We start from the raw sequence: 26,967 nt of genomic DNA, 5'->3' as shown, positions 1-26,967 counted from the left end.
AGTTATGAAAGATTGATTTTAAGGAGAAAGACTTTGCTTTCAGGGCCCTCCAGACATTCAGGGCCCTCCAGACATTCAGGGCCCTCCAGACATTCAGGGCCTCCAGACATTCAGGGCCCTTTGCTTTTTTGTTTTTCAAATAAATGAAAACCAAACATTAAGCTATGATTCACTAAGCTTAATATTCACCTCAATACAACGACCATTTCTGTCCTCTGCGGACCTTTAATCATGATCCAGACTCAGAGGCCCTGGGGCCGTCTGGGGGCCCCAGTCCATCCTTGCTACACCAGACCCACCTGGTTCTACCAGGTCGGGTTGGAGACCCGGCAGAGCCCACAGAGGCTCAGAGAGAACAAGAAGCAACTTTACATATTCAAAGACGGCGAAGGAAACGATTCTCAGCAGAATGTGAAAAGTTTCACCTCGTCTTCAATGAAACGGCACATTGACAGAACCAGGAAGTGAACCTGCAGCGGAGAGCGCCACGAAGCTCAGCCAGCAAATCAGGATCATTTACACCCAGAACAGTAAAAACATCCAAACGTGGAGCTCTGTTCAACCTCTTAATGTGTTTCCTGTTTGTTTACAGGATGAGACACGTTAAACTCAACCAGTTTTACTTGTAATTAGACTCACGTGGGGCCTCGATCATGGAGACGCTCAACAAGAGAAAAGTCCAAACCACAGCTTGTCTGGCGGCCATTTTGTTGGATCTTCAGGTAAAAAATATTCTTTAGCCAGAAAATACCAAAAATAAATAAGCTTTTATGAAAAATGGAAAGGTTTTTTGCTCCGGTTGCTACGGTACGTGACACAGCAGAAACGGTAAATGCCCAACTGCTGACGCATGCGCACCTGACGCATGACGCACACCTGAAGTATTGACCTTCCGGGTTTCCATACTTCACTTCCTGCTCCAACAACATTTGATTTCTGGTCCAATAATTCCTCCTGACTTTCAGACGGCGGTGGCTGCTTCATAAGGAGAATATTTCATATTCCAGAATAATCTGTCCAGTTTAACTACAGTCCTCATCCAGTCCTGGTCCAGTCCTGGTCCAGTCCTCATCCAGTCCTCATCCAGTCCTGGTCCAGTCCTGGTCCAGTCCTGATCCAGTCCTGGTCCAGTCCTGATCCAGTCCTGGTCCTGTCCTGATCCAGTCCTGGTCCTGTCCTGATCCAGTCCTGGTCCAGTCCTGATCCAGTCCTGGTCCAGGATGTCATTGACGTTGGAGGAACTAAACTGGTTCCAGTCCTTTAGACTGAGTCATATTCCAGTTTCCCCTGAAGAGGTTAAACCTCAGAGAACTTCCTGGTGAAATGTTGGTCAAATAAATCAAAAAATGACCTGAAAAGACCATAAATCTCTCTGGTCTCATCAGATGAATATTGATCTGATTGTTTAGATCAATATTCTGGTCGCCAGAGTCTTTAACCGAGACATTGTACCTGCGTCAGTAGAAACAGAATATTTCTCACCTGTCTGGTTTAAAGCTGATGAAGTTCAGCCGCCCAGTACAGCTGATGGTGCAGTGACTGGTTTCCATCCTGAATGACAGATTTCCTGCCTGGTTGCTGATAAATCAGTGGTTCTGGTCAGACAGGTGGAACCAGGTGACGCTATGAGCTGGATGCTGATTGGTGGATGAGTCCAGACCGGAGCTGCTCCACCTGTCTCCATCAGCTGACAGGATCTACTGTTAGCTCTGCAGCTTGTTCCCATTGGGTTGTCATGGCAACAGGGTTTAAACTTTTCATCACAAAACAAGAGAAGGTGTTAGTAAAGCAGATTATCCTGAACCTGTGAGTTTATTCAACATACCATCATTTTAAGCTGCTGGTCTGACAGTTCAGCTCTCAGCCTGTGAAGGATTTTATTTCTGAATTTAATCTAAAACAAAACGAATAAAGGACGTCTCCACCTGCTCCACCTGCTACGTGTTTTCTCAGCACTACATACCTGATTTATTGGCGATGAAACAGTGAATTTAAAACTTGTCGAGCCTAAATTTGTACCTTAATAAACAACTCAAGACACTGCAAACATCTGAGTCAAAACAGAAAAATACCTCAGATTTTTAAATCTACGCCTTGACAAAAACTTCCTGGAATCAGGAAGTTTCAGTCATTTTGTTCCACCAAAGAAACAAACGAGTCAAAGACAAACCCATCATCAGGTCAGCCTGGGGTCTTTATACCAGCTTCAGACAATTATCTGAATTTAATGATTTGTTCAGTCATGATCTTTTTAAATATTTAGACGTACTGAGCAGAGCGCTGCTGTGCAGAGCTCATTTACATGAGGAGCGGCTGCATGCGTTGTTTTGGTGCGTCACAGTGAACTGTTGTCATGGTAACAGGTCAGACCGGTCCGACCGGCTGTGGACCAATCAGAACTCTTTCCTGTAACAACATGGTGGCTGTGGGGTGGAGGCCTGTGGCTCCTTTTAACGTTCAGATTTTTACACAAATGCTATTGTTATTTAAATAACTTTAATTTAAATAAAGATAACAATCGTTGAGGTGATCAGAGCGTGATGAAAAACAGTCCCACCGTTCACAGCAGGGAGCCGTTCAGAGGAATCGATTTGTTCCTGAACATGAATTTAAGCATCTATCAGTAATAACTATAACATGTTGACAATGTTACAGCCTGAAGAAAACCCACCATGCTGTGGGATGAAGCCGGAAGCAGAAACATTTCAGTCGCTTTGAAGCTGGAAAAAACAGAAATATTTTATTGACCCACGGACGGAAAATTCAGGTTTGCTAATCTAACCTGATGCCACTTTCAGTTCAGTAATCAGATTAAACTAGTTTTTATCATTTTATATCTTAAAGTTGTATATTGTTGCTTTCCTTTTCGGTCTTGGCTGCTGGAACAGAACAGACAGAATAGTGAATCGTTTTCAAAAATGAGGAAAAATGTTTATTACCAAGGAAACCAGAAGAGAGAGTTGGTGTCATGGAGTGACATCAACTCATTCAACTCAAAGTGATCCACTGCTGTCAACTGTTGCAAACTAAATGACATGAAATATACCGTCTGTCTCTCCATGGATCTATGTTTAGGTCTAAACTAAATGTTTGGTGTGACATATTTAACTTTTTTCCTCAGACTGATTGGTGTGACTGTGAACCTGATCCCAGCTCGACTCTGGAGAGACTCTAGTCTCTTCTTCATCGCAGCTTTTCAACCCAAGTCAGATGCGGAGCGATGATAGGAGACGGATCTGAAGGTTGTGGAAGTCCATCTAGTCAGCCAGGCTTCAAGACTTTCCAGAGTCTCTGGACCTTCCAGCTCAACAGGATCTAAACACCAGGGCCGTACAGAAACCTTTGGGGGGCTCAGAGTAAAAAGGGGCCCAATGAACAAGATTAACATTTAATCAGATCAAACTGTATCATCATGTGGACACTACAGAACTAATCTAGTCCATGTTTCTCTGATTTAATGTTTCTGCTGCTGATCTGAGACTGAAGCTGTTAAACAGACCAGAGGAGAGAAGGTCAAAGGTCATGAAGTTATGAAATAAAAACATCTGATGATATTTTACTAAATAAACTCTGATAATATCTTTAACCTCTAGAACAACTTGGCTGCAGACTGAATTAAAGACCAAAGAGCTCAGAGGGTTTAACTCTACATCAGTTTTCTATGTTAGAAACTCTAGATCTAGAATTATAAGACTGAGATATCAAGGCAAAGAAACTCAGTAGGTGCTGGTAGGGGCCATTCAGGAGCCCTTCCAGACATTCAGGAGCCCTTCCAGACATTCAGGAGCCCTTCCAGACATTCAGGAGCCCTTCCAGACATTCAGGGGCCCTTCCAGACATTCAGGGGCCTCCAGACATTCAGGGGCCCTTCCAGACATTCAGGGGCCTCCAGACATTCAGGGGCCCTCCAGACATTCAGGGGCCTCCAGATATTCAGGGGCTTCAAGACATTCAGGGGCCTCCCGACATTCAGGGGCCTCCAGACATTCAGGGGCCTCCAGACATTCAGGGGCCCCTTCCAGACATTCAGGGGCCCTTCCAGACATTCAGGGCCTCCAGACATTCAGGGGCCCTCCAGACATTCAGGGGCCTCCAGACATTCAGGGGCCTCCAGACATTCAGGGGCCTCCAGACATTCAGGGGCCTCCAGCAGGGGCGCTGCCAGGAATATTGGGCCCCCTGCCCCTCGCGCAGCTGCTGTTACAATTTTTTGAGTCAATTTGACCCATAAAAAGTGTCACAATTTTAAAGGTCTGCATCTGCCTTGCTTTCTTTGGTTCAATACTGATAATTAGCACAATATTTTCTGCTCATGAATTTAACATCCAACAGTCCCACATCCAGTATGCAAGTAGGTTGCTTAAGTTTTTCTATTAGTTTTAGATACTGAAATGTCTCCCCATGAGAAACAGTCAGAAGCAACGTGCAAAATACACATAAAGCAATCCAGACTTCTAAAAATGCCATGTAGTTGCATTTTATTCAAGCTGCAGTACATAACTTTATATATCTTTTTTTTATCCGATTACTTGATTAATCATATGAATAATCGATGATTACTAAAATATTTGTTTACAACAGCCCTAGTTTTCTCCATATTTGTTAAAGCTGTCACCATGTCAGTTTGTTATGAGACAGATAATCTGTGAAAACAATCAATCTCCTCCATCTCCTTCCTGAATTACTATTACTGGTTAAAGTAATTCAATGTTCTGACCAAACCAACCAATCAGAACCAGTAGGAGGGTCTTAGTGCTGTCAATCATCCTCATTCACTCACTGCTAAATGTGCTAATGGGGGAGAAACAACTTATCAGGGTTAGGGTTAGAACTCCTTTTAACATTTCCCCAGAACACCATCAGCAACCACAACGATCCTCCAACCTCGTCACACGCAGAGACCAGCTCTTCATCGACTTCTCTGCATCTACATTCAGGACGCCATCCAGGCTTTTACGATCAGAAGCAGGTGTGTGACGCCACCAATGATGTTGACAGGTGTGGGAGGTGCAGATGCCAATCTATGATCCCTCTGAGTCAGAGACACTGTTTGTCCCTCTGTCCAGTCTGCAGCTCAGTCATCACCTCTGGAGTGTGGACCTCGATCCTGACCATGAGGGCCTCCCCGATGCCGCCCACACCCAGCCTGTGGAGTCCAGCACCGAGGTCTGGCTGGACGAGAAGATCTGGGTGGAGCTGAAGACTGACGGGCCAGATGGAGACCTGATCTCCGTGGTGACTGCTGGGCGACCAATCAGGAGTCAGACAGAGGGAGCCTGAGATATGATCGGATCAGAAACCGGTTTCACTGAACAGTTCAAGTCATCAGTGGGTCTGAATGTTTTCTGTAAGGACCCAGAGGTCAACCTGCAGCTGTTTCCCCTCTGAGCCACCAGGAGGCGTAGTTACGGCTTCAGCTCCTTCATGTCGCTCTAGTTGGTTAATATCCGGTTTGGTTCTCGTTGGGTTGGGTCCGTCTCCACTGGCAGACCTCACCATAGGGCCAGTACGTGTTAGCATGTATTAGGGAGCCGGACGGGGAGCGAACAGGTCAACGCAGGGAGTCGACCGGATTCTGGAAGTCCTGATTGATGTCTTCCTGTTTTGTGCCAACCCTGCTGACCCGACTGTGAAGGTGGAGGGAACCGGCGAGGGAACCTCCATCATTTATGGGTTTAAATCATTTAGTTTATTAATATTTGCATCAATTCTGATGTCGGGTTGCAGGGAAAATGTTTCTGGTTGGAGGCTGAATTGTTCATGGTGTGATTATTGATTATTGATTATTGATGTCTGGTTCAGCATGTTGTAGAAATCACTTTAATAAAAACCTAAAAACTAAAACAAATGTTTCATTTTCTTTGTTTCTAAAAAAAATCACAATTTATCAAAAATGTACAAACTATTAAAGGAAAACATTGGTAAAACTAACTGCAGGTGTTAGCAGTGTGTGTGTGTGTGTGTGTGTGTGTGTGTGTGTGCGCGTGTTATTTTCCTAATTTGCCACCAGAGGGCGCGGCTACCCTGCAGCTGACAGGAAGTCAGAATATGAATATTATTGTAACCCAGATATGAGGAAACATTTCTGGGGCCTCAGGCTGAACGACGGACTCTGATTGGTCGACGCTTCGTTTAACTTCATCAGCCTCGTTAACACACTCAGATAATTCCCAGTAAGCCAATCAAAGCTGCCGCCCCACCGTGTGTGTGTGCGTGTGTGTGTGTGTGTGTGTGTTATTAGTGTCCAGCGCTGACTCAGCAGGATTTCTGTAATCCAACCATCCTCACTTTTCACCCCTCCTCCTCTCCTCCTCTTCCTCACTTTCTGAGATTCTCTTCTTCTGAGTCGTTTTCCTTCCATCATCATCATCATCTCGCCCCTCCACCTGCTGAACGCCTGATAACATTCAGCTGATTTAAACACACAGGAAGGTTCTTACCCAGAGCTCCACCTGCAGACCTGAACCTGGATCCTGGTTTAACCTGCCGAGGGTCCAGGTCCGTCCAGGTCCATCCTGGTCCATCCAGGTCCAGTCCAGGTCGTCCATCCTGGTCCATCCCGGTCCAGTCCATCCCGGTCCAGTCCATCTCGGTCCAGTCCATCCTGGTCCAGTCCATCCCGGTCCAGTCCATCCCGGTCCAGTCCATCCCGGTCCAGTCCATCCCGGTCCAGTCCGTCCCGGTCCAGTCCATCCCGGTCCAGTCCGTCCCGGTCCAGTCCATCCCGGTCCAGTCCATCCCGGTCCAGTCCGTCCCGGTCCAGTCCGTCCCGGTCCAGTCCATCCTGGTCCAGTCCGTCCCGGTCCAGTCCGTCCCGGTCCAGTCCGTCCCGGTCCAGTCCATCCTGGTCCAGTCCGTCCCGGTCCAGTCCAGCCTCAGACGTATCATCCCTGCTATAATCCGTTTATCCCTGTCAGGGTGACAGAGGAGACTCCTGCAGGAACCGCTGCTCCTCTCCTTCCTCTCGTGTTTCTCCCGTTTTCTCCTCGTTTCTCCTCTCTGGGTTCCTCTAGGGGTCGGGGTGTTTAGGAGGCTCTGCGTGGGGGGGCGTCCCGCTGTTTCCATGGTGATGTGATTGGAGGGCAGTCGGGGGATCTAGGCCACATAACCCGGGATTATCAGCTGACAGGTAAGGAGATAATGGGCAGAGGGACCAACGTTATGGACAGATTCATGGTTATTCACCGTCTGTTAGTCTGTCCTGAGGGAACCAGTCTGATTAGTCTGACCTGAAGAGAACCGGTCCGGTTCATCTAACCTGAGGGAACCGATCCGTTTAGTCTGACCTGAGGGAACTGGTCTGGTTAGTCTGACCTGAGGGAACTGGTCTGGTGGGAACCGGTCCAGATATTCTGACCTGAGGGAACTGGTCCAGATGTTCTGCTGCGTCTGGAAACCAGCAGATCCAGACAGGAAACTTCACCAGGTTGGAGTCAGACAGGAACAACTGCAGGGTAAAACATGATGGTCAAACCTCCATCAGAGCTTCCTGTGGAAATAATCTGCTTTAAAAACGTCTAAATATTCAGATTTATTCATAAACCAACATATAATCTGTGATTTATGGGGTTTTAGCTGAAACTTGGACTCTGAGGACAGCAGGGATGAATCAGTTTATCATCAGAGGAAGCAGAGTTCAGATGGATCCAGGATTTATCTCTACCATGAAGGAAATCATCTTTTAAATGATTTTAAACGTATTTCAGCCTCCAGGTGTTTCCTCGGCCTCCATGGCCCTCAGTGGCTCCACCAACCTGCTGGGTTCAACATGAACTCCATCATTTAGCTCCAGATGTTCAGATCCTTCCACCAACTCAAACCTTCACGTTTCCCATCATGCTCCTCAGTTTGTCCCTCAGTCGGTGTCTGAATTCAACAATAAACCTAAAGCAATAATCATCAGATAACATTAAAGTGCTATGCCAACATGGTAATTAGCATAAGCTAATGCTAAGGAGCTATACCATTCCGTCAGGCAGAAGCCAACTCTACAGCAGTACTCCAACATGGTAATTAGCAGAGGCTAATGCTAAAGTGCTATCCCACCATAGCATTTAGCAGAAGCTAATGCTAAAGTGCTATCCCACCATAGCATTNGCTAATGCTAAAGTGCTATCCCACCATAGCATTTAGCAGAAGCTAATGCTAAAGTGCTATCCCACCATAGCATTGAGGGCTACGTTACAGTTAGCCCTTTCAAAACTGAATTATCGTTTCACATCTTCTCTAGAAAAACTAGTTTAGGGGAAGTTAAAGTTTTCAAAGTTAGCAAAACATCTAAAACCCTAAATGTAAAATTAGCTGTGCTGCTAGCGCATTATCAGATTAGCAGAGAGCCCACCCCTGGACTAGGCCGTTCCAGCCCCTGAGTCTGAACATCCCATAATACTTCAGGCTGCTGTCCTGATGGAAGGTGAACCTCCAGCCCAGTCTCATCTGATTTATCTCCATCCTGATCTTCCATCAGCTCTGATCAGCTTCTTCATACCCACAGCATGATGCTGCCACCACCATGCCTCACTGTGCAGGTGGTTTGTTAGGCTGAACCAGAGAAAGCATCAGGAGACTTTGGCTCCAGTTTTCTGGAGGTTTGCTTCGTCTCCTGGGGGGTTCTGGTGAACAGAACCTCTCATCTCATCATGTCTCTGATGGACTCAGTCATCTACAGCAGACATTTGACCTCTGACCCCTGAGGGTTCTTCAGAGACAAAGGACCATCAGACGGTTTCTGGATGAGACGCTGTGTTGGTCTGTCAGGCTCATCAAATCCTCCAATTTTAATCCTATAAACTGCATTCCTCAAGCTAAATGTCTCACCAGCTGCAGTCCAGTTCTGCAGAGCTCTGATAACGAGCCAATAATGGATCAGGTGAAGCAGGTCTTAGGTCTCGGAGGAATCCTGCTTCAATCTGCTGTTTCATCACTGATGAAGGGAATCAGGCATGATGAACAATTAGAAACCTTCAGTCTTTGCTCATATTGTGATCAGGTTGCATTAGAGGAGTCATGCTCAGGGATGATCGATTTGAATTTTAAAAATTCAGTTACGATCAGGATCCTGAAACTGGTTCCAGTTCAAATTCACCAGAAAAACCAACATATTCTCTAAAAGCCACCAAAACCTGAATGTTAAAGTAGATTTTAACCAAGAGCAACGTTCCTCCCTCTCAGCAGACCAACTGTATCGCCATGGCGAAGGTAGCACCGCTAATCCCCAGCATCGTGCTGCAGGACATGGAGGAGGGGGCGGAGCCAGGTGATGTCACAGAGGGGCTCAGGTGAGTTTCCCTGAGTCCTGGTGGAAACACCAGGTCTGGTTGGCCCTCCAGGTCAGCAGGGGCCAGTATCGGGGCTGGACCCTGATGTGTAACTTTGTTTTCCAGAAGATCCCAAAGAGCCGGAGCTGGAGCTCTGTTCAATGTCAACAACAGCAACAACAACGAGGAAGAGGAGGAGTAAGAAATATTCATTTAGATACAATTCATCAAGAAGACACAAGGTCACTTGTAACTAATGATAATAATTTAATCTGCTTCTCAGGGAGGAGAAGAAGAGGAAAAAGAAAGAGAAGAAGGAGAAAAAGGAGAAAAGAGAGTAAGTCTGACTGCTTTTCATCAGGACGGTGATGACTGATGTGGATTTCATCAAAGTTCAGTTTCTGTTTTCTGGTTTCCTCAGGAAGGAAAAGCAGGAGAAAAAGGAGAGGAAGGAGCAGAAACAGAAGGAGAAGGAAGAGAAGGAGAAGGAGAAACAGAAAGAGAAGGAGAAGCTGGAGAAAGAGAAGAAGGCCAAGGAGGAGGCGTAGGTTTACCGGGTCCCTGAAACCATAAAATGATGCCTCATGATTCACAGACTGATGTTTTCTGTCTGCAGGGCAAAAGAGATCACAGTGATCGATCCAGCTGGGAACACCTACTACCACTGGCTCTTCATCATCACCATCCCAGTCATGTACAACTGGACCCTGATTATAGCCAGGTACCAGATTATAGCCAGTTACCAGATTATAGCCAGGTACCAGATTATAGCCAGGTACCAGATTACAGCCAGGTACCAGATCATAGCCAGGTACCAGATTATAGCCAGGTACCAGATCATAGCCAGGAACCAGATCATAGCCAGGTACCAGATCATAGCCAGATACCCGATCATAGCCAGGTACCAGATCATAGCCAGGTACCAGATCATAGCCAGATACCAGATTATAGCCAGGTACCAGATCATAGCCAGATACCAGATCATAGCCAGGTACCAGACACACAGCAGGGAAACGAGGTCTGTCAGCATCAGGTTCCTGTAGAGTCCAGCTGAACATGAGGTACCATCTGGTCCAGTTGGTCTGAGACCACAGCCAGAGTAGGGTGGAGTGGTGCTTTCAGATCAGGAATGACTCAACTGAAGGAGTTTCTCTTGCTCAAACTGAGAACTGAGACCAGCAGCTGTAATATGCAAGCAACACCAGTCTGCCATGGTGGAGCTGACAGGAAATACCAGCACCTACTTCATCATGGGGCAATGACTCAAGAAGAGTCAAAGGTTGATCTGCATCCTCTGTCTCGACTATGGTCATGAACCAAACCAAGGAACTGGCTGACAGAAGGAGAGTAGAGAAGTCATCAGCAGAAATTAGCTTCATCTAACAGGGAGGGTAGACTTCATGCTCCCACATACTCAGGTGCATTTTCTGTGACTCTGTCCACGGACGGTTGAGATTTCATAGTCGAGCATACTGATTGCCCACATGTCTCATGTCAAATTCCTTCATTTCCCACGATCTGAATGGATACTAGCAGGTTTGAAGACCAAGCTGGGGTCTATCAGTCTCCAGGTATTATCAGATAAATCAACCTGAAGGACAGCAGATATTATCCTTAAAGTACCGGTATAGTCCTGCTGACCTTATTTTTGGGCTGCAGAAAGACTAGCTGTTCCCTCTTTGTCAGTTTGAGACCTGGGACAATGTATTAGATCACAGAATCATGTTTGTATAATAAGATTTGAACATGAATGCAGTTTGACAGACAGCCCAAGCCTTTGATTGCCTCTAGTCAAGGCCAGTCAGTGGATACCAGGTATACTCTACCACAGGGATGGTACAATCAAGCCCTACCTTTCACTGCCAGTCTTAGTTTCAGCTGTTAGAGATGGTCACAGTTGGACTGTCTCCGGGTCTAACTGTCATATTGAAGAAGTCGTACACTGTGTCTGTTTTCAGGGCTTGCTTTGAGGAGCTTCAGACCGACTACCTGATCATGTGGTTCATTGTGGACTTTATCTGTGACGTCATTTATATCATGGACATGATTTTCAGAACCAGAACAGGTCTGAATGCACTCTAACTAATATAATCAAGCAATTGTTTTCACACCTGTGTACTAACGAAGCATACATGTGACCATAGGTTACCTGGAGCAGGGTTTACTGGTGAAAGACGAGCAGAAACTGCGTGAACGTTACATGAAAACCTTCCAGTTCAAACTGGATTTGGTCTCCATGATTCCCACTGACATCCTATACCTCATTCTTGGTATCACCTACCCAGAGATCCGCCTCAACAAGCTTCTAAGGTTCAATAGGTAACCGAGACTCTCTTACTTGTTCATCAACGCTTGAGTTTCTAGACACAAGTAGTGGGAAATGAATCCAAGGATAGACAAAATGCCGACCACCATATTCATGGAAACAGTCTTAACACTGGACGTCAGATTTATTATCTTAGAAAGTTCAGGTTTCAGTTGGGTCCATTGGTGTCTCCATTGGACCCACATTTTCAAATAATTCCCTTCAGCTAGCCATCGTTCAGTCTCAAGATTATTATAGGTAAATTTTTGTGGTAATATTGCTGAAAAATGTAATCCATACACCTTCAGGTCCAAAGTTGGGACCACAGTGTGCCAGGGTTGAGTTTAGTCCATAATTTAGTCAGCCCTGTTTTACTCCAGTGGCAGGAGCTTCTAACTTCTGGATCTCTGAACCGGTTTCACTTCCTGTGTCTCCATTTCAGGATGATGGAGTTCTTCCAGCGCACTGAGACCAGAACCAATTACCCCAATGCTCTACGTATCTCCAACCTTGTCATGTACATTCTCATCATCATCCACTGGAATGCCTGCCTGTACTACTCCTTCTCCAAAGCCATCGGTAGGGCATGTTGGTTCCTCTGAAATAAACCCTATTTATTCTAACTCTACTTACCAGTTTTTCCCTTCAGGTTTTGGTTCTGACAGGTTCGTGTATCCCGACCCGACGGACCCTGAGTTTGGCCGTCTGGTGAGGAAGTACGCCTACAGTATGTACTGGTCCACGCTAACGCTCACCACCATTGGAGAAACGCCGCCCCCTGTGGAGAACTCAGAGTACTTCTTTGTTGTGACGGACTTCCTGGTGGGTTATTCCTCAGAGAACCATATGTTCTATTTGCCTTTATTCTTAGTTCTGTAATATTTACAACTTGGAAAGGAATTGGTGTGCGTCATGCTGAGTGACCGTGTCTTACGTCATAAAGATGGATGGATGTGAAAATGCACCTTCCCTGATAAAAGCATGAAGCTTTGTTGAAGCTTGTGGTTTCGGATGCGACAGAAATCCTAAACTCTTATCAAAGCAATGTGAAGTCTAAAGACCTACCTGTCAGAAGTTATATAAATGGCTTGTTCCTGTCCTCCAGGTGGGTGTGCTGATTTTTGCCACCATTGTTGGTAACGTTGGCTCGATGATCACTAACATGAACGCTGCCAGAGCCGACTTCCAGGCCCGGATCGACGCCATCAAGCAGTACATGAGTTTCCGAAAGGTGCAGTTCCCTCTTTATGGGCTTCCCATTCCGTAAATCTATTCAAAGTTATTGTCTGGAAAGTCGCTGGAGGAACTTGAAGCAGCTGGTTTGGGAGATCTTCCAACATTTGTAAAGTTAATCAGCAAACATCTTTAAACATCTATACCTGTGAACCATAACTGCATTTCTTCTTGTCAAGGTAATGGACTTATTCTAAAACCTTTTTTTCTTCCTCTGTAGGTAACTAAAGACCTGGAAAAGCGAGTGATTAAGTGGTTTGACTTCCTGTGGACCAATAAGAAGGCTGTGGATGAGAGAGAGGTTCTGAAGTACCTTCCTGACAAGCTAAGGGCTGAGATCGCCATCAACGTACATCTGGACACCCTGAAGAAGGTCTGTTCCTGCTTCAAGTTCCTCCTCTTTAGACAGAAGGACACAGACCTTTGGTAAAGATTCCTCTGGTTCCTTCTGCAGGTCCGGATCTTTGCGGACTGTGAGGCTGGTCTGTTGGTGGAGCTGGTGCTGAAGCTGCAGCCGCAGGTCTTCAGTCCAGGAGACTACATCTGCAAGAAGGGTGATATCGGCAGGGAGATGTACATCATCAAGGAAGGGAAGCTGGCTGTGGTTGCTGATGATGGCATCACGCAGTTCGTTGTTCTAAGTGAAGGAAGTTACTTTGGGGAGATCAGTATCCTGGCTATCAAAGGTGAGAGGTCATGAAGGACTGGAGGTCTCTCCTACAGAACCATTAGAAACATTTCCTCTTGGTGTCAACAGGTAGTAAGGCAGGAAACAGAAGGACAGCTAACATCAGGAGCATCGGGTACTCCGACCTCTTCTGTCTTTCCAAAGACGACCTGATGGAGGCGCTGACAGAGTATCCTGACGCTAAAGCTCTGCTGGAGGAAAAGGGACGGCAGATTCTGATGAAGGATGGACTGCTGGATCTGGAGGTATGGCCACAGGATGCGGCTTAGGGCACGAGGCTACTAAAGTGTTCCTGAAAATAACATGTTCTCCATTGGTCCACTAGTTGGCAGCCCAGGGCCCAGACCCCAAAGAGATCGAGGAGAAGGTGGACAGGATGACGAGCAACCTGGACACGTTGCAGACCCAGTACGCCCGGCTGCTGGCAGAACACGATGCGACTCACAGCAAACTCAAACATCGAGTCACCCGGCTGGAGAAGAAGCTGGTGCCGCCACGGGAGGACGCACCTGGTGATGCTCCGCCCCCTCCCACACCTGAGACCACCAAAGAAGAAGAGAAGAAATAAGAAGATGGTGGAGGACAGAAGAACTTGAGTTTTAGTTTGAGGATAAAAGGACTTGAAGGAGACGAGAAATTAGATAAATCCATAAATTCAACAAGACTCAAATTAAAGTTAATAAATATGTAATTATGGATCCTTAGATTTAAAGTCCTCTGAGTTAACGACTGTACAGTATTAATGCCCCGGTGTTGGGGACTGCTGAGGAGCACTGGGAACACGTCCTGTTGGAAAGGAGACTCAGTGGATCCTGAAGGACGCAGCAGTCCAGAGGAGAAGGTTTCACCTGCATGTAGTGTTTCTTCCTCATGTCTGAGAATAATTACAACATAAACTGTTGTAATTACTATGTAACATGTGAAACAGTACGTTGGCTGCTAGCTTGTCTGAACGTAGTGGAGAATCTTCACCCTGAGACCTGAATGCCAGTTGGTCTGAGGTTCATCCAGAACTGCTTGAGCGCTACAAACCCTCTAGATTTAATAACATAAATTCAACCAATGTCCATTTTTTCCAGGCATGCTTTAGTTTCCTGTTTATGGGCTGCAGACCAGAACCAGAGACTGGCATGTTCCTCCTGACCCAGGTGGATTCAGGACCAGGTCTTCTGGGCTTTAACTGATGCTTTTTAATGATGCAACATGTGATGAAGAAACTGTGCTGAAATAAATATATTTTATAAGAAAGTTAACACCCGCTTCTGTTCATTTCATATCCTGCTAAATACTATAGATAAAAAAAACTACAAGCATGAGCATGGAAAACAACATTTAAATAAATCATTTTAGCTTATGTGTTGTAATAATGACTGAAAACCCGATAAAATTTTACTGTAAAAATATTATTTAATATAACATTGTCTTCCCCAGCTTTCTGTGTCCTCCTTAGCGCCCCCTGGCGGCCCCAATTTGAAAACACTAGACTAATGAAGTAGGTTCACTAACTTCCACCAGACGGAGAATCAGGGTGCACTTACTTTGCCAAATGAAGTTGGTTTTACTGAGGGAATCAGATTTATTCAGATTTATTTACCCAGCAGAGAAACACACATGCGCAGATACAGAGTGACACGTCACAGTTCGTGTCTTCACGCGCGAGTTTCGTAGAGTTATGGGAGATGTAGTTTCAGTCTAACCAGATGTCTATGAGGCACCACCCCATTAAGAACTACAAGACCCAGCATGCCCCTGCAGGTCAGTGCGCATGCGCAGCGGTGAGCGGCGTCCAGCGGCTCCTCTCTGCTCTGCTGAGGTGAGTTTTCCTTCTTTCTGCGGCTCTTCTGTTTGTTTCTGAGCTCTGGGGCTGAAGCTGCTGCCGCCGCTGCTTCAGCTAACAGCGCTGTATGTGCTTAAGAGGCAGCTACCGCCGGGGTTCGGCTGGTTCCGACGGCTTTCATCCGAACCTCAGCGGCTGTTAGCTTGTCTCTGTTAGCCTGGCTGACAGGTAATGTGACTCTGCTGGTTTACGCCGGTTCCGAGAGGAAACGGCCCGGTCCGGGACAGAGGTAGAACCCAGGCTGGTGGTGGGGTCCATGTGGAGCCGAACCGAGCCCAGTTTCAGCTCCACACACACACCTGGCGCATGCGCACTGGTCCAGTTAGCTGTAACTCCAGGTTTTTCTGTCTGTACAGTCAGAGCCTGGAGGCGTTGCCATGGAGCCGGCCTGGAGACAGCAGGGCAGGGGCCGGGGCCGGGGTCAGGAGGGTCAAGGTGAGAGGCCCCGCCCCTTGCAGAAGGACAGGCCAGGGGTCCCAGCAGGACGGGGAGAGAAGACAAACCCTGGACCTGCCAAAGGTGATGAAGATCTGGGAGCCCCGTGGGTCAGAACCGGTCCAGGACTGATCCAGGACATCAACTGTATCCCTCTCTATGCAGGTGAGTCGGTCCAGTCCAAGTTCGAGGAGATCCGGAGGTCCAACCAGGCCACAGCCCTGCGCCTGGTGGAGAGCCGGGTCAGCTCCTCTTCCTCCGATGAAGATAACGATGATGATGATGGAGACGGACAGAGAGGAAGGATCCTGGAGTCCACCTTTACCTCCTACACCAGCCAGACAGGTGAGCCCAGTTCTGCTCTGAGCGGGACCACCGTCTGGTTCAGGTTCTGACCTGTTCTCTCTCTGATCAGGCGGTGATGCGTCGGCTCTGACCAGAACCGGCCAGTACCTCAGCGACATGTTCCAGTCTGGAGCGCTCACCTGCCTGATCTGCATCGCCTCAGTCAAGAGGACGCAGCCGGTAGACACACACCTACACACACACTTAGGGTTTAGTCCTCCTGTCAGTCTGAACTCGGGGTTTAGTCCACCTGTCAGTCTGAACTCAGGGTTTAGTCCTCCTGTCAGTCTGAACTCAGGGTTTACTCCACCTGTCCAGGTGTGGAGCTGCTCCGGCTGCTTCTCCCTCTTCCACCTGCCCTGCATCCAGAAGTGGGCCAGAGACTCGGTCTTCCTCATCTCCTCTGCCACCGATGAAGACTTTGGTCAGAAGCAGCATCCCTGGCCCTGGTGAGGAACACAGACTGCTACGTTCAGGCTGGTTCTACCGTTTCAGTCATCTGATTGTAACTCAATCACCCTGTGGTGCGTTCACTGCCTGCAGGAATGTTCTAACTCTCCTCATCCTCTCCTCAGTCCAAAGTGCAGAACTGAATATCCTCCCAGCGCCACCCCCAACAGGTAGGTCTTTACTTTGACTGGTCCAGAGTCTGGCTCTGAGGTTCTGACCCGCTGGGCCCTCTTGTCTCCGTGTTGCGTTCAGGTACATGTGCTACTGCGGGAAGCTGCAGGACCCTCCAGCCGACCCCTGGCTGGTTCCTCACTCCTGTGGCTCCATCTGCCAGCAGGAGCTCAGACCCAGCTGTGGACACACCTGCTTGCTGCTCTGTCACCCTGGTAACCGCACACACCTGGATCTGATGCTGGTTACCGGCCAGAACCAGTCCTCAGTCAGCGGGCGCCATGGCAACCAGCCTAAACCTGTACCGTCTCTGCGTGTCTCCAGGTCCGTGTCCGCCATGTCCAAAGATGGTGTCCGTGTCCTGCTTGTGTGGCAAAGCTAAGCCCCTCCCCCGTCGCTGTAGCAACAAGGTAGCTGTCTGAAGGTGGTCGTGTCAGGCTCCTATGAGTCGTCAGTATGTTACCTGTTAGGCAAGGCGGCCATCTTGTTTCTGTCTCAGTTTTACATTGTTTTCTCTGTTTCCAGTCCTGGTCCTGCCAGCAGCAGTGTGGGAAGCTGCTGGCCTGTAAGCAGCACACGTGTACCCAGCTCTGTCACACAGGTAAACACACACCTGTACACAGCTCTGTCACACAGGTAAACACACACCTGTACCGTATCACACAGGTAAACACACACCTGTACCGTGTCACACAGGTAAACACACACCTGTACCGTGTCACACAGGTAAACACACACCTGTACCNTCACACAGGTAAACACACACCTGTACCGTGTCACACAGGTAAACACACACCTGTACCGTGTCACACAGGTAAACACACACCTGTACCATGTTACACAGGTAAACACACACCTGTACCCGGTGGTGAAGAATATTGAGGCCCAAATCTTCCAGGTGTGAATAATAGCATTAGCATCAGCATGCTAACCCCTCCGGTTGGATGTTTTCCATATCGGTCCCTTTAATTTCAGGATTTTTCTGGATGGGAACAGTTTTGAGTCTTTTAAACCCATAATTGTCTGAAAATGTTCCCCATTTTCATGACATGGATGATCGTTGTGTCACATCAAATGTTTACCACTTTGGTCATCCATTTCATACAACTATAAAGTAATAATATGCATCAGAATCAGAATCCAAGGACTTTGTTAGCTAGTTTCACCAGTCTGGAAGGACACTTAGCTTCTGCTAATATTTTTGTGTTTGGCGATATTGTAGCTGAGATTCTTGTTTAGCGGATTAGTGATCAGTGAACCTAACTTTTGGCTAGCTGACGATAAGTACTGCACATTTTAGATCCATTCTCTAATACAGTCATGGCAGCCATCTTGACAAATGTCCACTAGAAAAAACGAACAAAAAAAAATAAACACAAGATCAAGAAAATATATATGATTTCTGTGGTTTGGCACCACACAAAAGTAATTTTTCATGTTGGCCATCTTGAAAAATACAAAAATTATCAGAAAATTATATTTTTATGGGTCCAGTTTGCATGATATGACACCAGATGTATTCATTGTCAAATTCAACATGGCGGCCATGTTGAATTTTTCAGTGGCTCTGCTTCCAGTTAGATTCATGTATCAGCCTGTGAAACATTGTTGTGACCTCAGACTGACCTTCTGTGTGTGTGTGTGTGTCAGAGTGCCCCCCCTGTCCCAGGGTCAGCCTCCAGAGGTGTGTGTGTGGACGGCAGACAGCAGAGCGGCCCTGTGCCAGCCCCCGCTGGACCTGCCAGCAGGTATTGGTGCAGTACCAGTTCCAGCCACGGGGGGGAGCCAGAGCTCTAACAGCTCATCCTCATAGGGACAAATAGACTAATTAACGCAGCTCTGACGCCCCCTGCTGTCTAGAATCAGTATATATAAAAGGTCTGCTGGGTCCAGTTGACCCGATTGGACCTGGATTGGGTTTCTGACCCAGTGTTTGTGTGTCAGGTGTGTGGAGCGCATCTGTCCTGTGGGAACCACACCTGTGAGGAAGTGTGTCACGATGGAGCGTGTCCTCCATGTCCCCGCTCTGTCAGCAGATCCTGTCCCTGTGGGAAGACCAGTAAGAAACACGCACCGGGTTCTGCTGCGGTCCGGTTCTGGTTCTGGTGTTGAACTCATGTTTGTGTGTGTGTAGAGTCGTCTCTGCCGTGCACAGAGGAAGTGCTGCCCTGCGGCGACACGTGTGACCGCCGCCTGTCATGTCTGAAGCACACGTGTTCGATGCGATGCCACCGAGGGAGCTGCGAGACCTGCAGACAGGTCACACACACACGCACACACACACACACACACACACACACACACACACACACACACACACACACGTTGTGCAGCAGCAGCAGCAGCAGTTGCAGTACCGCTGTCGTCCTGCAGGAGGTGGAGAAGGCGTGCCGCTGCGGGCGCCACAGGAAGCCGATGGCGTGCCATAAGGAGTATCTCTGTGACGCCAAGTGTCCCCAGACCAGGAACTGCCAGAGACACCAGTGCAGGAGGAAGGTCAGAGGTCGTCTTTAGCCCCTCACCTGATGACCAGGTAGCAGTCCGGTTTAAACTCACTTTCCCATGATGCTCTGTGTCTCAGTGTTGCCCTGGTAACTGCCCGCCCTGCGATCAGATCTGTGGTCGGACTCTGGGCTGCCGGAACCATAAGTGTCCCTCCGTCTGTCACCAAGGTAACGGCATCGATCAGTGATTATTTGATCAGCTGAAAAACTTCCAGGTAAATTTTCTTCGTCTGTGACTCAGAAACAGAAAATAACATTCAGAAGGGAAACTTCCTGTTTCACCTGTCCTGCACCTTTACCCTGACCAGGATTATTTGGACCAGAACATGAACAGAACCAACCTTTGTTTTCTATAATAAATACATTTTTATTTCTCTCAGAAACTAAATTTCTGTTTTCCATTCAGAGTTCAGATTAAAGGCTTCGTCTCCACGGTAACTGGAGCTGGGTTCTGCTGCGGTTCTGTTGATCCGCTTTGACCTGTTTCTCCTGGTCTCTGTGACCTGATTTACCCGGTCCGATCCGGTCCCAGAGCCTCCAGAACCTCCTCTGGCTGTCGGGTCGGTTCTGGCTGCTCCACTGAGCCTCAGCTGGAAGGCCACAGGTTGACCTCTGACCCCTGACACCTTCTGCAGCTCATTCAGCTGACATTTCCCCCGACTGATGAACACACACACTGATGAACACACACACTGATAAACACACACACACTGATGAACACACACACACTGAGCTGAAGCAGAGAGAGAGCGAGTGTGTGTGTGTCAGTCAGTGTGTGTCTCCATTGTTCCTGATAAACCATCTCAGCCTCTGATTGGCTCCCAGCAGCGTGCGGCCGTCTGCGTGCTGATTGGCTGCTCTGACCTTTCCGTTGCCGCGGCGATGCCTGACCGATAAGAGCTGAGCGCGTGGCGCTTTGTGTTTGTGTGGACCTGGTTCTGGTTCTGATGCCGGATCGGTCCGGTTAGTGAGAGTGTGACCTCTGACCTCTCAGACTGCAGTGTTGACGTGAGCCGGATCAGAACCAGAACCCGTCTGTTATCTGGAGCAGGCGAGCCGGGCCGATCAGCTGCTGCCTCTGAGGCATTTTAATGAGCCCTGCAGTGGTTCTGACCGGGTCCAAACAGAACCGGCTGGGACCGGACCGGTTCTGATCACTGACCTGAGCCTCCTCCTCCAGGTCCATGAAGTTCTGTTGAGGTTCTGGACCAGAATTCATCCTTGGTTCTGGTCCAAAAGTTTTAGTCAAGAATATTCTGGTTCTGATCCGACTGGTCTGGTTCAGGTGTCTGTAGAACCTGGACTGGGTTCTACAGACCTCTGAAGTCGGTCCGGTTCCTGACCCACTGTCCGTCCCCAGGAAGCTGCTACCCGTGTCCAGAGACGGTTCCGGTCCGCTGCAGCTGCGGCTCGTCGGTTCTGGTGGTTCCGTGCGGCCGAGAGCGCAGCACCAAGCCGCCCCGCTGCAGGGAGCCCTGCAGGTAGGTGTGGTACCCGGCGTGCCGGCGGTTCCGGAGGTCCGGCGGGTCGTCAGCGCTGTCTCTGCCCGCAGGCTGCCCCCCAGCTGCCACCACCGGGACGGGGAGCCCCACCGCTGCCACCCGGGGCCCTGCCCGCCCTGCGCGCGCCCCTGCCTGCTGCCGCTGCCCGGCTGCCGCCACGCCTGCCCCCAGCCCTGCCACGACCTGGTTCTGGTCCGGTCCCAGCAGGTAGGCCGTGGAAACCCCTCTGACCGGGTCTGAACCGGGTCCGATCGGAACCGACCGCTCTGCCTCTGTGTGTTCAGGTCCAGTTGGCCGGGCCGTGGGAGCAGCCGGCGGAACCGACCTTCATGAAGAAAGCGCTGCCCTGCCCGCCCTGCCAGGTCCCCATCCCCACGTAGGTACCGACCCGGTTCTGGTTCTGGTTCTGGTCAGACTGAAACAGCACAGATGTAAACTGAACTCACAGGAAGTGACCCGATTCTGAGCTCTGTGGTTCTGTTCACATGTGAAGGCCGATCTATATCGACTATCTAGGTTACATTAACCTGGTGTGTTTACGTCCATGAGGCGGATCTAGTCTCTCTAGCTCTATGCTCTCAGTGTTTATGCTTGTTTTAACCAGAACCATCTGGTTCTGATTCAACCCGACCCAAAGCTGGAAGCTTCTGTTAGAATCAAACTGGGCCAGAAGCCAGATGAACAGGAGTCAGGTTCTGCTGGGCCCGGTTCTGTCATGACCCATTAGTGCTGGCGGCGCTGAGCCCGCCTGACGGTTCTGATAGCAGTCATTAGTTCACCTCCGCAGCAGCTCGCTCCCATCCTGGTTCTGGTCCAAACACCCAGCTCTGCGACAGCCTGGTTCTGGTTCTGGTTCTGATTTGGAGCTGTGCTCAGTCGGACCCTGGGGGTTGTTTGTCCTGTGAGAACAAAGTTCTGACTCCCTGCCAGGCCCGGATCTGGACCCGGTTCTGTTTGACCTCCCAGCCGGATCAGAGGGACGGTGGCGTCAGCAGCTGGAGGCGGGCCTTCAGAACCGCTGTGATCCGGGTCCAGGACAGAGCTCAAGCTGGGTTAGGTTCTGGCCCGGTTCCTGGGTTCTGCTCAGGCTCCAGAGCGGTAACCAGGTCAGAGGTTGTGGTCAAACAGAACCAGAACAGTTCTGAGGTTGAAACGGGCCGGACCAAGGTCCAGAACCATGTTCCTGCCAGCTGGACCGAGACCGGACCGTTCTCTGCCTCCTCCCCTCTGATGGTTTCTCTGTTTGTGTTTCAGGTCCTGCTTCGGGGAGCACGAGGTAAGAACCAGAACCAGAACCCGTTTCCTCCTGCTGTCTGTTCACTCTGCAGCAGAGTTCTGCTGAGTCCCACTTGTCGTCTCGGTTCCGGTCCGTATCTTCCTCCTCCTCCTATCTCTCCATCTCTGCTGTCGGCTCTTTGTTTTCTGTAAATGTCAGCCGCTGTCCTCCCAGCTCCTCTATCTGCTGCGACCTTCTCTGACCTTCTCTGACCTTCCCTGACCTTCTGTGACCTTTGCGTCCCGGCCCGTCTGCTGCTCCAGCTGCTGGTTCTGTGTGTGTGCAGGTGAGCCCGGTCCCGTGTCACCGTCAGGGCCGTTTCTCCTGTGGTCGGGCCTGCGGGCGCCCGCTGGCCTGCGGGAACCACAGCTGCAGCCGGGAGTGCCACCTGGTTACCGACGGCAACCAGGTGAGACCGCCTCTCCTTGGTCAGAATGCAGCAGGAAGGGCGCCCCGTTAACCAATCGGATGTCCCCGCAGTGCGAGGCGTGTGAGGAAGGCTGTGGTAAGCCCCGCCCCCCCGGCTGCCCCCACCCCTGCCCCCGCCCCTGTCACCCTGGCGACTGCCCCCCCTGCAGCCAGATGCTCCGCCAGCGCTGCCACTGCCGGATCAGCACGCTCTACCTGGAGTGCAGGTGAGTGGGGTTTCCATGGCAACGCCATCCATCAGGGCTGTGCTGGGTCTGAACCAATCAGCTGTCTGCAGGAAGCTGACGGTCGCCGACGAGCCAACCAGGATCCAGCTGGGCTCCTGCAGCAACCAGTGTCCTAAAGAGGTACACGCACACAGGGGGGGGGCTTCTGATTGGCTCGTTATGGAGCCACTTCCTGCTCTGAAGGAAGTGGCTCATGCATGTGGAGCATGTGGTCTTAAAGGGCCGGTGACACGTAAAACCAACTCATGTTTTAATGTTTTTCCTCATCAAAAACAAACCTCCAGTGCTGCTTTGATTCCTTCGTGCTTGATAAATCCTGTAATCTCCATGACAACCACTTAGTGTTTATAAACGCCTGATTGGACCTAGCCCCGCCTTCGAGACGCAGCTCCTCCCCCCCTCAGCTAACAAACAGCTGGTGGATCTGCTGAGCTCTGGTGGAAACGCTGTTAAAGGGTTAATACAGGAGCCATGACTTCCTGGAGGCGGAGCTTCAGAAACAGAGCTTTTAAAAGTACTGATATAGCTGTTGGCATTTTCCTAACAGCTGAAGGTAACAGTTACTGGATGAGGCCATAAAATGGGTGTAAAACATGAGACCGGCCCTTTAAAGGTTTCTGCCTGCTGGAGCGAGGCCAGAGCTGCAGCCAATCAGAGGGCAGGATGCTTGGAGGTGGTCAGAGGGGGGTCTGCTCTCAGACTCTCTGATCTAACAGCCGTGTTTAGAGACACATGGTTTGTTTTCTCTGCCTTCACTGGACCAGAACCCTCAGGCTGGACCCGGTTCTGTTGCTCTGCTCTGTCTGGAGCGCTGACTCTCTCTCTCTCTCTCTGTGTGTAGCTGAGCTGCGGCCATCGCTGCAAACAGGTGTGCCATCCAGGTGTGTGTGAGGAGACGTGTCAGCAGAAGGTGAAGCTCAGGTGTCCATGCAAGAGGATCAAGAAGGTAAACAGTCACCAACAACTTCCTGGTTCTGGTTCCTGTCTGATGGGTGGAGACGCTGCTGGAGGCCAGCAGGTCAAAGGTCAACACAAGAAGCATCAGTTTAACCCTCTGGGCTGGTTTCTCAGTCCCTGTTGGTCACAGCGATCAGCTGATCAGCTTGTAGCTGAGCTAATGTTTCATTTAGTGCCTTAGCATTTTTCAGGAGCTTTAAATAAATCATTTTTTCCAGATAAATTCTAAAGCTCTAATTTGCTGCTTTGAAGTTTTGGTTTGTTGACTGTAGGATTCCTGAAGTAGTTCAGCGTCTTATTCATGCTCTGATAGCGTTTTAGCGTCAGCTAACTCTAAATACACATCAGTGTCGCGCTTTAGCATGAGCTAATGCCAGATACCATGTTGGTTTATCCTCATAGCATGAGCTAATGCTAGATACCGTGTTGTTTTAGCGCCTTAGCATTAGCTTCCATTAAATACCATGTGGGTCTTGCGGTTTAGCGTAACTGTTTACTGTTACTGTAGCTAACTGTTAGTTAGCAGTGCTTAACCTTAAGGTTGTTAGATGTGAAAATATCCAAATTATGTGAAATTAAAAAAACGGTAAATAAAAAACCCTTGATGAAGTCATAAATCTGCATAAACCAGCCTCCTGATTGGCTGAGAGCGTCATGTGACCTCCAGCTGTCCTTTCAGGAAGTGATGTGTTCTCTGGCGGCTCAGAGCGAACTTCAGTGTGACCTCGTCTGCAAAGACCAGAAGAGGAAGGCCAGCCAGGTACACACACACCTGGAGTCACACACACACACACGGAGTCACACACACACACACACACACACACACACACACCTGCACACACACACACACACACACCTGGAGTCACACACACACACACCTGGTCTGACTGTGTTTGTCCTCCAGGTGAAGGAGGCGGAGCAACAAGCCGCCTTGGAGGAGGAGCAGAAGAAGCTTCAGGTCAGTCTGGAGGACAGCCGGGTTCTTAGAGGGAGGTTCGGTTCTGCTGATCCGACCTCTGGTCCATTAATCTGGTTCTGGTCCGGAGGTTTCATCCTGCCGTTCTCCCTCTGCTCCACCAGGAGGAGCTGGAGGCCTTTGAGAAGCGGCAGCAGCGAGGAGGTCGGAGGTCGAAGCGGCGCGGCCGGAGGGAGGAGGTGGACGAGGAGCAGGAGCGAGCCAGGAGGTGGAGGAGGAGGTGCACCACCTTCCTCCTGCTGCCACTGGGGGGCGCTGTGCTGTCTGCTGCTGCCTACTACCTGCTGAGCCAGGCCTGAGGGGTCAAAGGTCACCCCTGTCATCCAGAAGCTGCAGGACAAACGGGAACGGTTCATGTTTTCTTCTTCTTTGATTTAAATGAATCCTCCAGATCAGACGCTGGTCCTCCAGCTGGTGTTTCTTCCTCTTCTTCTTTATTTCCTGTTAACTTTGTAACTTTTCTTGCCTATCAAACTGAAAATGACCCCTGGAGCTCCACAGGAGGTCAAAAGGTCATCTGTGTTCAGACCAATCAGAGACGGCCGTTTCACAGCATACTGGAGAAAATGTTTTTCCTGTAAAATCTTTATTCTTTCATGATTTTCTTTCTGTTTTTGAGAAATAAACCATAAACTCTGACCTCTGACCTCCATGCTGCCATCATTGACCATCATGACCTCCTGACCCCAGCGGTCCGGTTTAAATCTGACCTTTTTGTTGACCCGTCTGGACGTTTAGCCGTCGGCCAGCAGGGGGCGACGATGAGCAGAGGAGACTTCATGTGTATGTAAAGCAGCAGAACGTTCTGGTTCTGCCAGGTCCAAACGGCGATGGTTCTGTTGGAACGGCCGGGTCCAAACCTGCTGGTACCGAGGTCCGTTATATAATCTGTTGGGTATTGTAAGGGAACCTCTGCTGCTCTGGAGGGACGGGCTGCTGCCTCATGTTCTGGTTCTGGTCCTCATCCACCAACCCGGATCAAACCTTCAGAACATCAGAGATCAACCCTCCACTGGTTAGCGGGTCTCTAGGTCAACTGGGCCGTCTGGGTCTGACCGGGAAAGGCTGAAGAACTGGACCGACCTGGAACCAGAACCTTTATCAGTTCTGGATAGTGACTCGTTTCCTCAGTGAGGTCCACTCTGCCAGACTGGAGCAGAGATCTGTGTTTCTGGACATCCCAGTTTAAATCCAGACTGGTTCTACTGGTTTTACCGGTTCTGCTGGTCCAGAACAGAGCGAAGACCCGGATGAGCCCAGTTTCCAGCCTTAATCTGGATGCAGATTAAAACAGTCAGTTTAGATCAAAATCCAGAACCTAAACTGGAACCGACCAGAGTCGAGATCTAAATCCTGGTTTTAATCCAGATTAACGTCCAGAACCAGAATCATAGTCAGTCCAGAACCAATCTAGATCTGAGCTCAGAGATGATTCTACACCAGAACCAATCCAGACCCAAATGTTCACATCAATCTAAAACTAATCTCTGGATCTGGATTTAAATCCAATCTGCTGCTTTAATCTGGATTCTGACTTGATCTGGAATCGGGTTTAGATTGAGGTTCTGATGTTACGATCAGGATCCATTAATCAGGTCCTGGACCGAGACAGGAACCAGTTCCTGAGTTTGGACCCGGATGACCAACCACTGTTAAAATCCAGATTAATCTGGATTTTAGAACCAACTGAATCCAGACCTTTAACCGAGTCAGAACCGACCCAGAGCCGATTCTGTCTGGTCTCTGAATAAATATGGATCCAGATTTAAATCTGGAGTTCAGAACCAGGTCCAGATTCAAACCCAATTCCAGATCCGAGTCCAGATTAGAATCTAAATTAAATCAGACCTTAATCTGGACCCGAACCTTTAGAATCGGTACCAATCCGAACCTGAGCCTGGTACTGAGTCCAGAAGAACCTGGACATTCTGGACCGCTAATCTGTGGCAGGTTCCCGGTCCTTGGTGTCCAGAACATCTGAGGTCCAGCAGAACCTGGCCGGGTTCAGGTCATGAGGCTGACGGCAGCAGCAAGAAGGAGGCAGGAGGCCACCTGGGGTGTGTGAGACGGAGAGAGAGCGCAGGTGTGTGTGTTCAGTGTGTGTGTTCAGTGTGTGTTCAGTGTGTGTTCCCAGTGTGTGTTCAGTGTGTGTGTTCCCAGTGTGTGTGTTCAGTGTGTGTGTTCCCAGTGTGTGTTCAGTGTGTGTGTTCCCAGTGTGTGTTCAGTGTGTGTGTTCCCAGTGTGTGTGTTCAGTGTGTGTGTTCCCAGTGTGTGTTCAGTGTGTGTGTTCCCAGTGTGTGTGTTCAGTGTGTGTGTTCCCAGTGTGTGTGTTCAGTGTGTGTGTTCCCAGTGTGTGTGTTCAGTGTGTGTGTTCC

General features: G+C 49.2%; 3 protein-coding genes across 11 annotated transcripts in view; 2 read left to right on the top strand and 1 right to left on the bottom strand.

The window, feature by feature from the left end:
- Positions 1-2,543, bottom strand: part of LOC103130679 (CD276 antigen homolog) — a 4,414-nt gene extending 1,871 nt beyond the window's left edge. For 2 of the 4 annotated variants that reach the window (XM_007542139.2, XM_007542140.2), the window contains exon 1: positions 640-1,069. In XM_007542139.2, the coding sequence (XP_007542201.1) occupies positions 640-706 (67 nt within the window). In that variant the 5' untranslated portion in view covers positions 707-1,069. Of the gene's footprint in view, positions 1-639; positions 1,070-1,482 lie in introns of those variants that run through there. The other 2 variants (XR_001660348.1, XR_001660347.1) reach the window with 2 other exon arrangements.
- A 4,266-nt stretch (positions 2,544-6,809) lies between these two features.
- On the top strand, positions 6,810-14,736 carry cnga1b (cyclic nucleotide gated channel subunit alpha 1b). 2 transcript variants are annotated; one of them, XM_016666112.1, is made up of 14 exons: positions 6,810-7,129; positions 9,175-9,278; positions 9,384-9,455; positions 9,541-9,801; positions 9,874-9,978; positions 11,216-11,322; positions 11,402-11,576; positions 12,005-12,141; positions 12,212-12,384; positions 12,668-12,793; positions 13,016-13,168; positions 13,250-13,481; positions 13,553-13,728; positions 13,809-14,736. In XM_016666112.1, exons 4-14 carry the CDS (start codon positions 9,626-9,628, stop codon positions 14,049-14,051), a joined length of 1,803 nt encoding a protein of 600 aa, XP_016521598.1. In that variant the 5' UTR covers positions 6,810-7,129; positions 9,175-9,278; positions 9,384-9,455; positions 9,541-9,625; the 3' UTR covers positions 14,052-14,736. The 2 variants fall into 2 exon arrangements, with proteins under 2 accessions (XP_016521598.1, XP_016521597.1); XM_016666111.1 differs by having other exon boundaries at positions 9,172-9,278.
- Positions 14,737-15,168: 432 nt separating this feature from the next.
- nfxl1 (nuclear transcription factor, X-box binding-like 1) lies at positions 15,169-25,245 on the top strand. 5 transcript variants are annotated; one of them, XM_016666107.1, is made up of 25 exons: positions 15,169-15,288; positions 15,680-15,839; positions 15,921-16,100; positions 16,171-16,280; positions 16,419-16,549; positions 16,676-16,720; positions 16,803-16,936; positions 17,046-17,131; positions 17,247-17,322; positions 18,372-18,469; positions 18,666-18,780; positions 18,856-18,980; positions 19,095-19,217; positions 19,303-19,393; positions 20,586-20,706; positions 20,778-20,934; positions 21,012-21,103; positions 21,982-22,003; positions 22,290-22,412; positions 22,484-22,638; positions 22,710-22,779; positions 23,501-23,605; positions 24,296-24,376; positions 24,521-24,574; positions 24,697-25,245. In XM_016666107.1, the coding sequence occupies exons 1-25, from the start codon at positions 15,184-15,186 to the stop codon at positions 24,889-24,891; spliced, it is 2,754 nt and encodes a 917-aa protein (XP_016521593.1). In that variant the 5' UTR covers positions 15,169-15,183; the 3' UTR covers positions 24,892-25,245. The 5 variants fall into 5 exon arrangements, with proteins under 5 accessions (XP_016521593.1, XP_016521595.1, XP_016521596.1 ...); XM_007542135.2 differs by having other exon boundaries at positions 15,209-15,296; positions 15,677-15,839; XM_016666108.1 differs by having other exon boundaries at positions 15,234-15,296; positions 15,683-15,839.
- Positions 25,246-26,967: the final 1,722 nt, after the last annotated feature.

The sequence above is a fragment of the Poecilia formosa genome, unplaced genomic scaffold, assembly GCF_000485575.1.
Source record: "Poecilia formosa unplaced genomic scaffold, Poecilia_formosa-5.1.2 Scaffold661, whole genome shotgun sequence".
Classification (NCBI taxonomy): domain Eukaryota; kingdom Metazoa; phylum Chordata; class Actinopteri; order Cyprinodontiformes; family Poeciliidae; genus Poecilia; species Poecilia formosa.
The sequence above is the reverse complement of the archived record's forward strand: the minus strand, read 5'-3'. Positions and strand labels throughout refer to the sequence as shown.